At 39.3% G+C, this 16,028-nt stretch overlaps 1 protein-coding gene across 1 annotated transcript in view; it reads left to right on the top strand.

The window, feature by feature from the left end:
- MRPL48 (mitochondrial ribosomal protein L48) overlaps positions 1 to 16,028 on the top strand; it is a 65,030-nt gene that overhangs the window by 14,995 nt on the left and 34,007 nt on the right. Inside the window, exons 2-4 of the mRNA XM_065945985.1 lie at positions 1,144 to 1,325; positions 10,710 to 10,762; positions 11,820 to 11,857. Coding sequence (XP_065802057.1) covers positions 1,144 to 1,325; positions 10,710 to 10,762; positions 11,820 to 11,857 — 273 coding nt within the window. The remainder of the gene's footprint in view (positions 1 to 1,143; positions 1,326 to 10,709; positions 10,763 to 11,819; positions 11,858 to 16,028) is intronic.

Genomic DNA, 16,028 nt, shown 5'->3' with positions numbered 1-16,028 from the left:
TGGGAAGCTCTCACTTGAGGGCAGGGACTGTATAATACTCATCTCTGTTTTTCCAATGTTCAAGCAATGGATTGGCACAAAGTCATACTAAGTAAATGGTTGATATATGTAAATAAGTAAATGAATGTGTGCTGTGACATTATTATCTCGTGAGAAGGTGTCTGTCAGAGGGAAAACACTTTGCATAAAGGAGACAGTTTGAAACTCAGTTCTGCCAAGGTTGCTTGGCCCTAGACATGCCTTTTTAACCTCTCGCAAAATCCTTATATGTAAAACCCAGTGATAATATCTCACTAATAGGCTTGTTATAAGGAATAAATTGATGCTCTGAGCATAATGCGCTGCACACAGTGGTCACTCACTAAAAAATAGCTATTATCAATTATTATGAGGCAACTGAATGTCAGGAAGGCTCACTTAGGGTCATTCAGCTTTTAAATAGAGGTTAGAAGTCAGATTTCCATGTCCTGTGCTAGACCCTGGAATGAATTAATCAGGCAGGATTTCAGTCCCTGCTGCGGCTTAGTTGCTCAGTCGTGTCCAACTCTGCAGCCCCAAGGACTGTAGCCTGCCAGGCTCCTCTGTTCATGGAATTTTCCAGGCAAGGATACTAGAGAGTGGGTTGACATTCCCTTCTCCAGGGGATCTCCCCCACCCAAGTATAGAACAGCATCTCTTGCGCTTCCTGCAACGGCAGGCAGATTTTTTACCTCTAGTGTTACCTGTGAGAAACTCGCAATTAAACACGGGAAAGAGAAATTAACAAATAATTAACATATAGTGAGTGAAGTGAAAGTCGATCAGTCGTGTCCGACTTTTTTGAGACCTCATGGACTATACAGTCCATGGGATTCTCCAGGCCAGAATACTGGAATGGGTAGCCGTTCCCTTTTCCAGGGGATCTTCCCAACCCAGGGATCGAACCCACGTCTCCCGCATTGCGGGCGTATTCTTCACCAACTGAGCTATCAGGGAGACCGATAATATATAGTATGGCAGATCAAATAGCAGAATTGTCTGCAAATTATTGGGGCAAAACAGAGATGGCAGTTATTTCTGCCTGGAGAAGTAGCAGTGAAAGTGACATTTGAGCTGTAATGAGAACGGCGACTGAGGGGATTTTTAGACACTGAATCTCAGAAGCGGCCGGAACCAAAGTGCTGCGGGAGTTGAGTGAGTCTCGGTCGGATATTGTTACCGGACTGGATCGAGGCCGTTCCGTCAGTGTTTTCAGACACCCTGGGGTCGCGGCTTGTTGCGCCCATCTTCATCTGGCAAAAGTACGGGCCACGCTGCCGCCAAGGATGAACGGAGCACTAGGAAAGGTAACGCAGTCCATCCAAGCTGGGCGCGGGAGAGGTGGTGAGAAGAGCGGAGCTGTGAGGGGGCGGCGGCGCTATCACGCGGCTGCCGACATCCGGGTAAGAGACGGGCGAGAACAAGCTCTTCCCGGCAGCACGTTGCGCTTTCTGCTCTGCTCCGAGGACGATTCGGCTGCGGCTACCCGAGCGCCACGCCCCCTCCGTGCTACCGTCGCCGCACGTTGGCCTGGAAAGAGAGGAGACCTGCAACGGGAATCACCCGTATAGGTCCGGATAGTATCTATGACCTTCAGCAGGTCATTTTATTTTTGCTTTAAGTTATCAACTTCCAGGTTTTTTTCTAAGAATACCGTTTTTGACTCGTTGAACAGATTGGGATGTGAGGCTACTTGGCGATAGGGAAGTGCAATAATAAAAAGAACGTTTTGACTTACAAGGCCTTAGTGACGTGACTGCAGTAAAACCGTATGAACCACCATAAAGCATTCCTTTGCTTTCCTTTGCCCTCTTAACAGATTAAAATTGTGCTTTTTCAGTTGTATCATACTGTTTAGAATAATGACTTTTTTTAGCAATTTATTTTAAAATTTTATTTGAGGAATTAATTTGGAGACTATACCTCCATGATACATAAATCAACATGATCATTGTCGCTCACGGATCTGCCTTAGTTTGGGGCAGTCCCTGTATGTCTCTAGCTTTGTTTCCTTAAGATCCTAAACCTCACTTTATTCTTAACAAAATAACTCCCAGTTGTTCACTTTAGCCAGATTGTGAGAATTTGACTAGATCTGGTAAAAGGAATTATAGGAAAAAACAAAAAACAAAACAAAACTGGAAAGTTTCTAAATTTAATTGTTAAAGAAGGTCAGATTGGTGACTCCAAGCTCCTGCTCTAAAAGCTTTGAATCTAAGGAATGCTGCTGAAAGGGAGGGGTCATTGTTTAAGGAGTACTGTTTTTAGCCATTCTACCCCCATGGACAGAGGAGCCTGGTGGGCTGCAGTCCGTGGTGTAGCAAAGAATTGGACACGACTGAGCGACTACACACAGCACACAACACACATACTCCTGAAGAACCCATGGAAATCAGTCATAGGCTATCACCTTAAGGTATAAGGGCATATAGGGCCCCTCTGAGTCCGATGCCACTTTTCCCTTCCAGATTGCTTTTTTTTTTTCCTATTCTGACCTGTCGCTTTTGACCAGGTAGTGTCCTCTTTATTTACTCAGTACTGAATTCCTAGTCTTTGAGCTCTAGGAGCTTTCTCAGAATGCCCTTACTTTTTCACCACCTCCAAATGCTCCATTTTTCAAAGCCCAGCTCAGATCTCATCTTTTCCTTAAAAGCTTTCAAACCATTCTAGCCAAAGTGCTTGTTTATTTTTTGAACTCTTAGCTGATGTTATCTCTTGGCACCTAATCATATGCAGTCTTGTATTTGCCTGTCTCAAGTGTTAGTTAATACTTTACATCTATGGGATTTACATCAGAGCTGTGTTCTACCTCTTGCTAGCTGTGTGGCCTTAGGCAGGTAATTTGGCCTCTGCTTCAGTTTCTTATATGTAAAATGCAAGTGATAATGCCCATCGTATGGAATTGTAAAAATTGTAGAAAATAATGTCAGGAAGAGTATTTTGTGTGAAGAACTATATAAATAGGAATGTTAACATTCTGCAGCTAATGAACTGCTTTCTTTTTCATAATTTCATTTAACCTTGCTATGAGATAATCTTGGCAGGTACAACAGATAAGGAGATGGAAACTACTGGTACAATACCTGATTCATAATAGTTCTCGAATGCTTTACCAAATACCTGTATGAATGAATGCCTTGCTTACAGGTCAATAGTCTCTTTTGTGGTAGTACTGAGATTGGAGCCTAGATTTTCTATCCCTCCTAAAACCCCACTGCCTCTCCTTTTCTGAGTATTTTACATCTCCCTAATTTGATAATAATCTTGGTTTCCTTCATGTGTGAAATGAGGAATGAGAACCTTCCTTGATCTTCCCAGCAGTCAGTCCTTCATTTCTTTGTGACCTGTGCAGCCCATTATACTGATCTCTCATTGCAGTATAATAAGTAATTTGCCCATCAACTTTCCTCCTTAGAAGGATTGTGGGTGGGCAATTGTATTTTCTTCTTGTCTGTGTGTCCCCAGTCTTCAGTATACTTGGCCTAAAGTTGCTGATATTATTCATCACTAAGTTAAGTTTGACTCTTTGCAATCTCATGGACTGTAGCAGGCCAGCCTCTGTCCTCCCCTGTCTCCCAGAGTTTGCTCAGATTCATATCCACTGAGTCAGTGAGCATATCTAGCCATCTTATCCTCTGCCGTCCCTTTCTTCTTTTGCCTTCAATCTTTCCCATCATCAGGGTCTTTTCCAACGAGTTGGCTCTTTTCATAAAAATGAAATCATATACTATGTGAGGACAAATATTTTTTAAGAGACGTGCCAAAGATCATACAGCTAGTAACTCAGAGGAGCTGATATTCAAACCCACGTCTGTATGAATCTCTAATTTGTGTTTCTAACTGCTATAAAGACTCAGTGCAAAGACAGACTTTGATAGTCACCATATTATACATATTCAGAAGAATGGCCAAAGAAAAAACTACAAACAAGAGCAATTTTGAAAGAACTTAGGAAAAGGTCAGCTCAAACATCACTTACTAGCTGTGTGCATCAGGCACATTAATTCGTCTTTCTGAACTTTGGTTTCCTCACAGTAAAATGGGAGTATAAACACCTGCTTCATAGAATGGTTGTGAGGGTTAATGGAAATGATGTTTGACATATAGCAAGTACTCAAAAAATGGTAAAACTGTTTAGGCTATTATATGAATTTTGCTACTCTTAATTGCTATTGTGTTTTTGAGAGAGAGTATGGCAGAATGGGCTTCCCTGGTGGTATAGTGTTGAAGAATCTGCTTGCCAGTGCAGGAAACACAAGAGAGGTGAGTTCAGTTCCTGGGTCAGGAAGATCCCTTGTAGTAGGAAATGACAACCTGCTCCAGTATTTTTGCATGGAAAATCCCATAGACAGAGGAGCCTGGTGAGCTATAGTCCATGGGGTTGCAAACAGTCAGACACCACTGAGCAACTGAGCACACGTGTTTACAAACACACACCAGAATGAAAAACATGGACTTTGGAGTTACATTGGCTTGAATTCTTGGCATATCTTACCAAACCTAAAACTTTGGCAACTTAAAAGCTTTTGTTTTTTTCCTCTATCAGTCCAGTTCAGTTCAGTCGCTCAGTTGTGTCTGACTCTTTGCCACATGAACTGCAGCACGCCAGGCCTCCCTGTCCATCACCAACTCCTGGAGTTTACTCAAACTCATGTCCATTGAGTCAGTGATGCCATCCAACCCATTCATCCTCTGTCATCCCCTTCTCCTCCCACCTTCAATCTTTCCCAGCATCAGGGTCTTTTCAGATGAGTCAGCTCTTTGCATCAGGTGGCCAAAGTATTGGAGTTTCAGCTTTAGCATCAGTCCTTTGAATGAATATACAGGACTGATTTCCTTTAGGATAGACTGGTTGGATCTCCTTGCAGTCCAAGGGACTCTCAAGAGTCTTTTCCAACACCACAGTTCAAAAGCATCAATTCTTCAGCACTCAGCTTTCTTTATAGTCCAACTCTCACATCCATACATGACTACTGGAAAAACCATAGCCTTGATTAGATGGACCTTTGTTGGCAAAGTAATGTCTCTGCTTGTTAATATGCTATCTAGGTTGGTCATAACGTTCCTACCAAGGAGTAAGCATCTTTTAATTTCATGGCTGCAGTCACCATCTACAGTGATTTTGGAGCCCCAAGAAATAAAGTCTGTCACTATTTTCACTGTTTCCCCATCTATTTGCCATGACATGACGGGACTGGATGCCATGACCTTTGTTTTCTGAATGTTGAGCTGTAAGCCAACTTTTTCACTCTTCTCTTTCACTTTCATCAAGAGGCTCTTTAGTTCTTCTTCACTTTCTGCCATAAGGGTAGTGTCATCTGCATATTTCAGGTTATTGATATTTCTCCCAGCAATCTTGATTCCAGCTTGTGCTTCCTCCAGCCCAGTGTTTCTCATGATGTACCCTGCATACAAGTTAAATAAGCAGGGTGACAGTATGCAGCCTTGACATCCTCCTTTTCCTATTTGGAACCAGCCTGTTGTTCCATGTCCAGTTCTAACTGTTGCTTCCTGACCTGCATACAAGTTTTTCAGGAGGTAGGTCAGGTGGTCTAGTATTCCCATCTCTTGAAGACTTTTCCACAGTGAATTGTGATCCACAGAGTCAAAGGCTTTGGCATAGTCAATAAAGCAGAAATAGATGTTTTTCTGGAACTCTCTTGCTTTTTCGATGATCCACTGGATGTTGGCAATTTGATCTCAGGTTTCTCTGCCTTTTCTAAAACTAGCTTGAATATCTGGAAGCTTATGGTTCACATATTGCTGAAGCCTGACTTGGAAAATTTTGAGCATTACTTTACTAGCATGTGAGATGAGTGCAATTCTGTGGTGGTTTGAACATTCTTTGTCATTGCCTTTCTTTGGCACTGGAATGAAAACTGACCTTTTCCAGTCCTGTGGCCACTGCTGAGTTTTCCAAATTTGCTGACATATTGAATGCAGCACTTTCACAGAATCATCTTTGAGGATTTGAAATAACTCAACTGGAATTCCATCACCTCCATTAATTTTGTTTGTAGTGATGCTTCCTAAGGCCCACTTGACTTCACAATCCAGGATGTCTGACTCTAGGTGAGTGATCACACCATCGTGATTATCTGGGTTGTGAAGATCTTTTTTGTACAGTTCTTCTGTGTATTTTTGCCACCTCTTTCTAATATCTTCTGCTTCTGTTAGGTCCATACCCTTTCTGTCTTTTATTGAGCCCATCTTTGCATGAAATGTTCCTTTGGTATCTCTAATTTTCTTGAAGAGATTGCTAGTCTTTCCCGTTCTATTGTTATCCTCTATTTCTTTGCATTGATCACTGAGGAAGGCTTTGTTATCTCTCCTTGCTATTCTTTGGAACTCTGCCTTCAAATGGGTTTATCTTTCCTTTTCTCCTTTGCCTTTAGCTTCTCTTCTTTTCTCAGCTATTTGTAAGGCCTCCCCAGACAGCCATTTTGCTTTTTTGCATTTCTTTTTCTTGGGGATGGTTTTGATCCCTGTCTCCTGTACAATGTCACGAACCTCTGTCCATAGTTCTTCAGGCACTCTGTCTATCAGATCTAGTCCCTTCAATCTATTTCTCACTTCCACTGTATAATCATAATGGATTTGATTTAGGTCATACCTGAATGGTCTAGTGGTTTTCCCTACTTTCTTCAGTTTAAGTCTGAATTTGGCAATAAGGAGTTCATGATCTGAACCAGTCAGCTCCCCGCCTTGTTTTTGCTGACTGTATAGAGCTTCTCCATCTTTGGCTGCAAAGAATATAATCAGTCTAATTTTGGTGTTGACCATCTGGTGATGTCCATGTGTAGAGTGTTCTCTTGTGTTGTTGGAAGAGGGTGCTTACTATGACCAGTGTGTTCTCTTGGCAGAACTCTATTAGCCTTTGCCCTGCTTCATTCTGTACTCCAAGGCCAAATTTGCATGTTACTCCAGGTGTTTCTTGACTTCCTACTTTTGCATTCCAGTCCCCTATAATGAAAAGGCCATCATTATATAAATTATATTTTTCCTCTATAAAAAATGACAGTTATTTCGATGCCTCTATTAGAGGATTGATGAAAAATTGAGCAAAGTGCTTAGAACAAAGGGTTACTCTGTAAGTGATAGTAACAATGCTATTTTAAGTAATATTTGTTAGTATACAAATATATTCTGTTAATACTCATAGAACAGCTCTCAGGTGCTTGCCTCATAGGACCCTTACCCACTTCTGTCACCACCCTCCCCAGGACTCTGGTGTCTGAAACTACTCACACACTATAGATTTTGCCCCATGACTGGTTCTTAAGTCACTGTGTAGTCCTTTCCTGGTTCCTGACTCCCAAGCTTATGGGACAAGTGTTTTTGTAACCCACTGGGGCATCTATGTCCTCATTCATTCATTCACTAGAGTCACTGGCCTCCTCTTCCATTTGCTCCAGAGCTGGAGCTGCTCTTCCTTTGCTGACTGGGGAGAGAGAGAATTTGTGGACACAGTCCCAAAATAGATTGCTTTTGTCCTGAGAAATAATGCCAAGCGTTGTAGGGAAGAGGAGGCACATTTCCCAGAGCTGAAAGGAGGAGTTCATGCCATAATTTGGTTGTCTTTCAGACAGTTGTCCACCCTTAAAAAGGGTTGGCTTTTAGATAATTAAATTCATAGCTGTTGTGGAGACTCAGAAATCTGAACATTTAAAGTGAGGAAAGATCAGTCTTATCTAGATCTTTCTTCCCATCCAATACCTCTTCTGTATGAAGTGACCCATTTAAGAATACATTCTGTTCACTCTGATTTCTGTTCTGTTTGTCGTGGTTGATAGATCTTGGCCCTGGAGGGACCTTAGAGTAATTGGCTCTAACTCCAGAGAGGGGAAAATTACTGACCAAGGTATGGTGGCCAGTGGTGGGGGAGTCAGCCCGAGCCCCTGTGACTGCTCTTTTATGCTGGTCAACATTAGGTTAAGAATGTTGTACACATGTTTACAGAGTCTTTTAGTATCTGATTTAATTGTCATTTTTAGGATACTCTATATACTTTGTCCTTCCTTCTACTTATTCATATCCCAATCTTCATGACCTTACATTCTCTGGGAGACTTTTCCTAAATTTGAACTCTTCCCTCCTGATTTCCTAAGCACTAACACCTTCATTTATGGGAGAGAGTGTGTAGAATAGGGGGAAATTACAGGCTTTGGAGTCAGAAACCTAATATCCTATGCTAGTTCTGATAGTAGATGTTTGACTTTGTTACGATTAAAGTTACTTAATCATACTTAATTTCAGTTTCCCCAGCTGTAAAATGGGATAGTAATACTTATCTGGTAATGAAATTATGATTTAGACACATGGTAGGTGCTCAACAAAATAGATGTGGGTAGTAATAAATGGTAGCAATTATTAGCAGTAATTCACTTCTTCCTAATCATTTATTTATTTATTAAAGCAACAGTGTGCCTGAGAGGAAGATGACATGACTCTTGCCTTTGAGGATCTCTTGTTTTAGCATAGTGGTCTGTGGGGGATATTAAGAGTTTAAGTGAATCTCTTGAAGTAGTATGCAAACTTTTTTTCCTCCCTCACTTTATTAGGTTCTACATCCTGTGTTTTTTTTCTGCATTTAAAAAAATTGAAGTATAGTTGGTTTACCATGTTTCAGGTGTATAGCAAAGTGACTCAGTTATATATGTATATTAATATATACATATTCTTGTTCAGATTCTTTTCCATTTTAGGTTATTAAAGATTTTGAATATAATTCTCTGTGCTCAATATGCAGCCTTTTGTATATTTGTGTCTATGTATGTCTGGGGAGAAGGTTCATGACTTTGGGCAGATTCTCAGCAATATCTGTAACATCTCCAAAGCTAGAGAACTTCTCCTTGCCATTAACACCCGGATTTCCTGCTAGAGGTATCAGTTGTTTGTGCCACCTATTTTGACTTAATCATGTGATGCTGTGGTATTACTTAGCGGTTTAATACAAATGTGTGTTCATATCTTCAGCCATTCAAATTCCTATAAAACGGGGGTCATGCTTACATTTTTAAAAAGGCTTTATTGAGATATGTCATATACCATACAATTTGCCCATTTAAAGTGTACGATTCAATGACTTTTAATATACTCAGGGTTGTGTAACCGTCATTACAAGCAATTTTAGAACTTTTTTATCACCCCAGAAAGAAGTCCCAAAGACGTCCCATATCCCTTAGTTGTCATCCCCAGCTTCCCAGACTTCCCAACCCAAGGCATCCACTAGTCTTTCTTTTTCTATAGATTTGCTATTCTGGATATTTCATATAAATGGAGTCATACAACACTGGCCCTTTGTGACTGTCTTCTTTTATTTAGCATAATAGTTCCAAGTTCATTCATATTGTTGCATTTTGTTCTTATAGTCCCTTTCATAGTCACCACAACAGTTGGCACCTATTAGGCTTTTAAAAAATAAACTTTAGAGGACTTCTCTGGCGGTCCAGTGGTTAGGATTCTGTGCTTCCACTGCAGGGCGCAGGGGTTCGATCCCTGGTGGGGAAACTGAGATCCCACGTACCATGCAGCCCAGCCAAAAAAGCAAAACAAAACTTTAGAATAGTTTTAGGAATTACAGCAAAGTTGCAAAGACAATACTGGATATACCCCATATCCAATTTTCCCTGTTATATGTGTATGGTATACTTTTTATAATTAATGAACTGATATTGATATATTATTATCAAGTCCATGTTTTACTAATATTTCTTTCATTTTTTAAAAATCCAGGGTCAAAAAAAAAAAATCCAGAGTCCTTTTTCTGTTCTAGGATCCTACCTAGTATATTACATTTAGTCTGTCTTCTTAGACTCTTCTTGTCTATGACAGTTTCTCAGACTTTCCTTTGTTTCTGAAGGCTTTTACACATAATGGGCTTTTAACATATATATGTTGAAGGAGTTGAAATTGTTATCATAGTGGACAAGATTTTCTCTTTATGTTATGGAAACTTAAGGCCATTTATTACTTATTATCCAGTTACTTTATGAAAAGACCTCCTTGTGAGAAGACCTTAGTAAAGCTATACCAGTGATCTTTTGAGTGAGTGCCAGCAGGGCTGAGTGAGATAAAAATAACTGGGTTATTAGGGGTAAGATTGGGAAGGGAAGCTGCCACTACAACTACCTCCTTTCATTATCATTATTTTGTTCATGTTAGTATAGTTGTTGTTATTGTTGTTACTATTAAAAGAGACAGTATGCCATAATAGAGACATAGTCTTTGGAGTAAAGCAGTCATTTTAGCCACTTGTTAGCTGTAATTTCTTGGAACATAACTTCTGTGGGCCTTAGTTGCTTCACCTGTAGGATTGCCTTGCAGTGTTTTGAGCATTAGAATTCAGAAAGTCCCTTGCGTGGTGCCTGTGCTTGACACATGCATAATGTTGTTGATATTAGAAAATATAAATCAAATTAGAAAGGGGAAATAGGGTGAATTAAAAAAAAAAGCAGCCCCCAAAAGGGGGGCTTCTGTTTTTCCAGCATTTTCTGTAGTGGGTGAAATAGGAAAGAACATGGCCTTGGTTTGCCTGCATGTTTGGTATTAACTGTAGGGAAGCTTCTTTGCTAGACAAGAGACTTGGGTTTTGTTTTGGTTTGTGTACTGTGGGTTTCTAGCCTCTCTGAAGAGGTACTTGGAGGTCTGTGAATGCCTATGGTTGGTCTAATGTGGTTGTTTTGCTATAGGTGCTGTGTCTGAAGAATGACACCATTGTTAAGCAAGCCTTTTCCCTCTTGAGGTAAGGATATTTCCCTCTTGGGGTAAGGTAATAGTAATTAAATATAGCTAATATTTGCATCCCTCTAGGATGTTCACACAACATTCTTCTTTCATCATCTCCCCTTACATGTTTCTTAAGCATCTCAAGCATTAACTCCCCTGCCATCTTACTCCTTCTCCATTTCTCGGTAAATGACAACTCCAATTATCTAGTTGCACAGGACAGAATCTTTGGAGTCATTCTTGCTACTGTTGTTTCTCTTACTCTACGTCTAATTCCTGGACAAACCCCATCAGCCTTACTTGTGAAATGTGTCCTAATAACGCACGGCTATTGTAAGAACCACTTGACTGGTAGTTTCTCTTCTCTCAGTTTCACTTCTTCCCATTCATTACTCACCAGGGTTAACTTTCCAAAACTTAAACCTGGTCACATCACTTTTGTGATTAAACTCTGCCCGGAGCTTCCCACTGCCCACACAGAGCAAAGACCAAGCTCCTTACCCCCGGTTATGAGGTCTTCATAACCTAGTATAACCTGGTCCCTGGTTACCTCTTTTGCCCTGCCCCCTTCCCTGCTGCTGAAGTGCCACTCACACCCACCTGCTTGCTATTCCCCAGATATACTACTTTCATATCTCTGCCTAGAATGCTTTTTCTGTAAGGCTAAACAATTCAGAATAGTTCTTTGTTTTTAAAAACTCAGTTCAAATAGTTTCATCCCCTGGTGGAAATCATCACACTTTCCTGTATATTCCACTAAATCTTGTATGTGTTTTTGCTCTGTACCAGGACTATATTGTGGCTCACATCTGTTTACTCATCTCTCTACCAGCTAGACCTTAGATAGAGATGTCTTTCTTACTTTTGCATCTTCAGGACCTAAAACATTGTCTGACCTATAGTAAGTACTTAATAATATTTATGGAAAGAAGAGAAGGATAGCATAAGAAAAAGTGTAGTATGGACATATCTATATGTCCATATCTATAATGAGGAGCATACAAGTTTTGGTAGCTGTGCAAATAAAATGTACACATCTAACTGTACTAAACATGCTTTCTCCCTCTTTTTAGGTTCAGAACTTCAGGAGAGAATCCCATCTGTTCTGCAGGTAAGCAGTTATTTCCTGATGTGGTCTAATTGATTTAAGTGACCCTCTAGCACTAGTATAATTTTGTCTGAAAAGTTGCCAAATATATCTTACGGAAGGTTGGCCGGGACCAAGTCTTACCCCTCACATGGAATTGGACAATGGGCAAGAACATAAATTGTGGGTTAAGAGCAAGAGTTCTGTAGTAGGTTTAGATTTCCAGCTCTACCACATACTGTTCTGTGACCTTTAACTACCTCTCTATGACTTGGTTTTCTCACTTTAAAAAATGAGGGGAATTTATAGTACAAACTACAGTGAATTATTTGAAGATTCAGTGAGGTAAAACATATAAAGTGCTCAAAAATGTTTTAAAAAAAACTATTTTTATTATTATTTTTGCTACTTTTCCAGACCTGTCTTTCATGTCCATTATCTACCAGGCTAAGGCTTTTTCTATAGGATTTTATCCAAAATAAATCCACTCAATCTGGTTAACTCAATGAATTTCAATGTTTCAATCCTATTACTTGCCATTTTTACTTTATTATGTGACAGATTACAAAGCAGCCATTAGATAATGACATCTGTTATATGACTAAAGAGTATCAGAAACAGGATATTCCCCAGTGGTCCAGTGGCTAGTAATCTTCACTTCCACTGTAGGGAACATGATTTGGATACCTAGCTGGGGAACTGTATTAGATCCTACAAGTCACATGGTATGGCCAAAACAAAGTATCAGAAATAAAAGAATGGGAGTAAGGAATGGAACTAACATTTACTGAGTGCTTATTATGTGCCGTGCACAATATAAGTTTTACATCTGTTAATTATTTCAGACAATGGCAGCAATGTGTAGAGAATCACCACTTCCACCAGGCCTAAAGCCCAACCTTTCAAAATATGTGCTTCTTTTTATTTATTCATTCTCTCAACAAATATTTATTGGACTAGGCTGCATTTTAGATGCTGGGGGTACAAAATTAAGATGATTTGGTCCTTGCCATTTGAAAACTTACAGTGTTGTAAGAAATAATTTTTTCCCCAAGAATAATACAATGAACACTTCTAGACCCATCACTGAAATTCAACTATGGTTAACATTTTGTCAGGTTCAGCTTTCTTGATCAGATGTTATGATGCTTCACCCATAAATACTTAAGCATGCATTTCTAGAAACAAGGATATTCTTTCCATTCTATTAAAGAACCACAATAGCATTATCTCCTTGAAGAAAATTAATAATAATGCCTCAGTGTCATCTAATACTCTATCTACTTCCTTGGGTGTCCCCCAAAAGTCTTTTATGAGATTGTTTATAACCAAGAGCCCAAAGAAGGGTCATGCTTTGCATTTTGCTATAATGTCACCTTTAATATAGAACAGTTCTTTCACTATTTCATTTCTGCAACAGATGCTTTTTGATTAGGCTAGACTGTTTGACTTATAGAATGTCCTTGCTTTTTAATTTGTCTGATTATTTCCTTGTGGTATTTTATGACATGTTCTTCTGTCCCCTTCCTGCAAACTGGAAGTTAGATCTAAAATTTTACTAGATTTAAATAGTTTTAGCAAGAAAACTTAATAATTGATGCTCTGAATTTTATATCATATCCTATCAGGAAAGGAAAAAAGAGCTAAGAAAATCTGATCATAAAAGCGAAAAGCATGCATTTTAGAGAATATGGAAAATAAATACCACACACATACACACACACACACATACCAAGAAACTGAAGGAGATGAAGAAAATAAAAATCACTTGTAATCCTATCCTATCCTCCAGAAATTATTGCTTAACATTTTGATGTATATCCTACCAGATCTTTTTCTAGCTTTTTCTCTTTCTCTTTCTGTCTCTGTGTGTATATATGTATTTTTTTGTCTTGCAGTAATGGGAACAAATTATATATAACCCTTCATAATCTGCTTTTTTCCTCCACTTAATCTATGGTGAATATGTTTCCACTATAATAAATAAATATTCTACATACTTGTTTTGAATATACTGCCTTAAATGGAACAATTTGTAGGGTAAGAATCTGAGTCTGATGTTTGAATATGTTAAGTTGGAGTGCTTATGAGGAAAATATACTAAGTAGTCCACTGGAGACACTGATCTTGAGCTCAAAATATAGATCTGGGTTGAAACTGAATTTGAAAGTCATCATACTCTTGATTTTTCTTGAGAATGAATTAAACTATCCAGGGAACACAAGTAGAGAAGAGGCCCAAGGATCAGGCCCTGGGGAACTCCAACATTAAACAATTGGGTAGAGGGTGAAAGAGATGGCTAATGAGCTTGAAAAGGGAGGCCAACATGGTAGGAGAAAACCAGGATGGTATAGTTTATGGCAACCAAAATGATAGTGCTTTAAGAAGGAGAGGGTGGTTAACCAGTTTCAGCTGTGTGCTGCTGAGAGGGGCTTCCAAAAGATATCCCTTGGTTTTAACAACATAGAAGTGACCTTAGGGAAAGTAGTATCTGTGTAGGTGAGGTGAGGTCAGTTGTGAAAATCAACTGCGTTGACAAGTGAATGGGAATTCAGGAGTTACAGAAAGCTGTTACAGACAATATATTTAAGAAGTTTGTTTTTGAATGGAAGGAGAGAGAACTGGCAGGAGCTGGAGAGGGATGTGGGGTTAAGGAAAGATTAAAAAGATAATAATTTTATATATATTTGTTATTTATTTTTGGCTGCACTGGGTCTTTGTTGCTTTGTGTGGGCTTTCTCATGTTTTAGCGAGTGGGGGCTACTCTTTGTTGTGGTGCATGGGCTTCTCATTGCAGTGACTTCTGTTGTGGAGCACAGGCTCTAGGTGCTTGGGCCTCAGTAGTTGCAGCCTGCGGGATTAGTAGTTGTGGCTTGAGGGCCCTATAGTGGGGCTCAGTAGTTGTATTTCAGGGGCTTAATTGCTCCACAGTATGTGGAATCTTCCCGGACCAGGGACAGAACCCATGTCTCCTGCATCCACGGGTGAATTCTTATACACTGCCCACCAGGGAGGTCTGGAAGGATTTTTTTTAATGGTTATGTTTCTCTTAATGACACTTAATTCTGAAAGATATAAAAAATTATAGAAAAGTAAAAAGGTAATATGTCAGTGAGCCCAGATTTGGCAGTTATTCACATTTTGTTTGTGGGCTTTCCTGGTGGCTCAGATGGTAAAGAATCTAGCTTCAATGCTGGAGACCTGGGTTCGATCCCTAGGTTGGGAAGATCCCCTGGAATAGGGCATGGCAACCCACTCCAGTGTTCTTGCCTGGAGAATCCCCATGGACAGAGGAGCCTGGCAGGCTACAGTCCATGGGGTTGCAAAGAGTCAGATATGACTAAGCAACTAAGCACTGCACATTTTGTTAGACTTTCATTGTTTTAATTTTTCTTGTATATTAAAAAATAAGGATTATGTTCAAGACCTGTCTGTCCCCTAGTCTTGGACTCATCCCTTATCCCATAACCAGATAATAAAGTTCATTTTGAACTGCTGTGTATTCTGAGGAAGGTTTTAAAAGTATGTTAAAATTATCAACTGTTGAAAATTATAAAAGCATGCAGATGTTAAAAATAAATAGAAATTGTACAAAAGGATATATGATGAAAGGTTTTCTTTCCAGGTATTACTCCTGTTTCCAGGTCTTACACCTCAGTGGTATGCATTGATGGCAGTTTCTTGTATATTTTTCAGGAAAGTTTTATGGTATATGAACATATATGTTATGTATGTATATTACTATATCTTAATGCTGGCTATTTAGGTTGTTTTCAGTTTTTGTTATTTCAAAAATGCTGCAGCAACCATTTTTATACATCTTGGTAAAGTTGTTCCTGTACATTTGTAAGATAAATTTCTGGAATTGAAATTGCTGAGTCAGTGAGTTGTGAGTTGAAAATTTTGGTAAGTATTGTCAGATTGCCCTTCAGAGAAGTTGTGTTAATTTACATTTCTATTTTCTGGCCCAAAACTGGGTTTTCTAATCTTCTCTGTATTGTTCCAATTTTAGTATATGTGCTGCCGAAGCGAGCACCAAAACTGGGTTTTCTAAAACATCTTACTTTTTTGCTGGTGAAAATTATGTCTGATTTTAATTTGCATTTCTTGAGAAAGTTTGTCTTTTTTTTTTTTTTTTGCCATTTATATTTCTTTTCTTGTGAACTGCCTGTTTATAATTTTTGCCCATTTTTCT

The sequence above is a fragment of the Muntiacus reevesi genome, chromosome 9 (genome assembly GCF_963930625.1).
Source record: "Muntiacus reevesi chromosome 9, mMunRee1.1, whole genome shotgun sequence".
Classification (NCBI taxonomy): Eukaryota; Metazoa; Chordata; class Mammalia; order Artiodactyla; family Cervidae; genus Muntiacus; species Muntiacus reevesi.
Note: the sequence above shows the minus strand (reverse complement) of the source record. Positions and strands in the feature narration are given on the sequence as shown.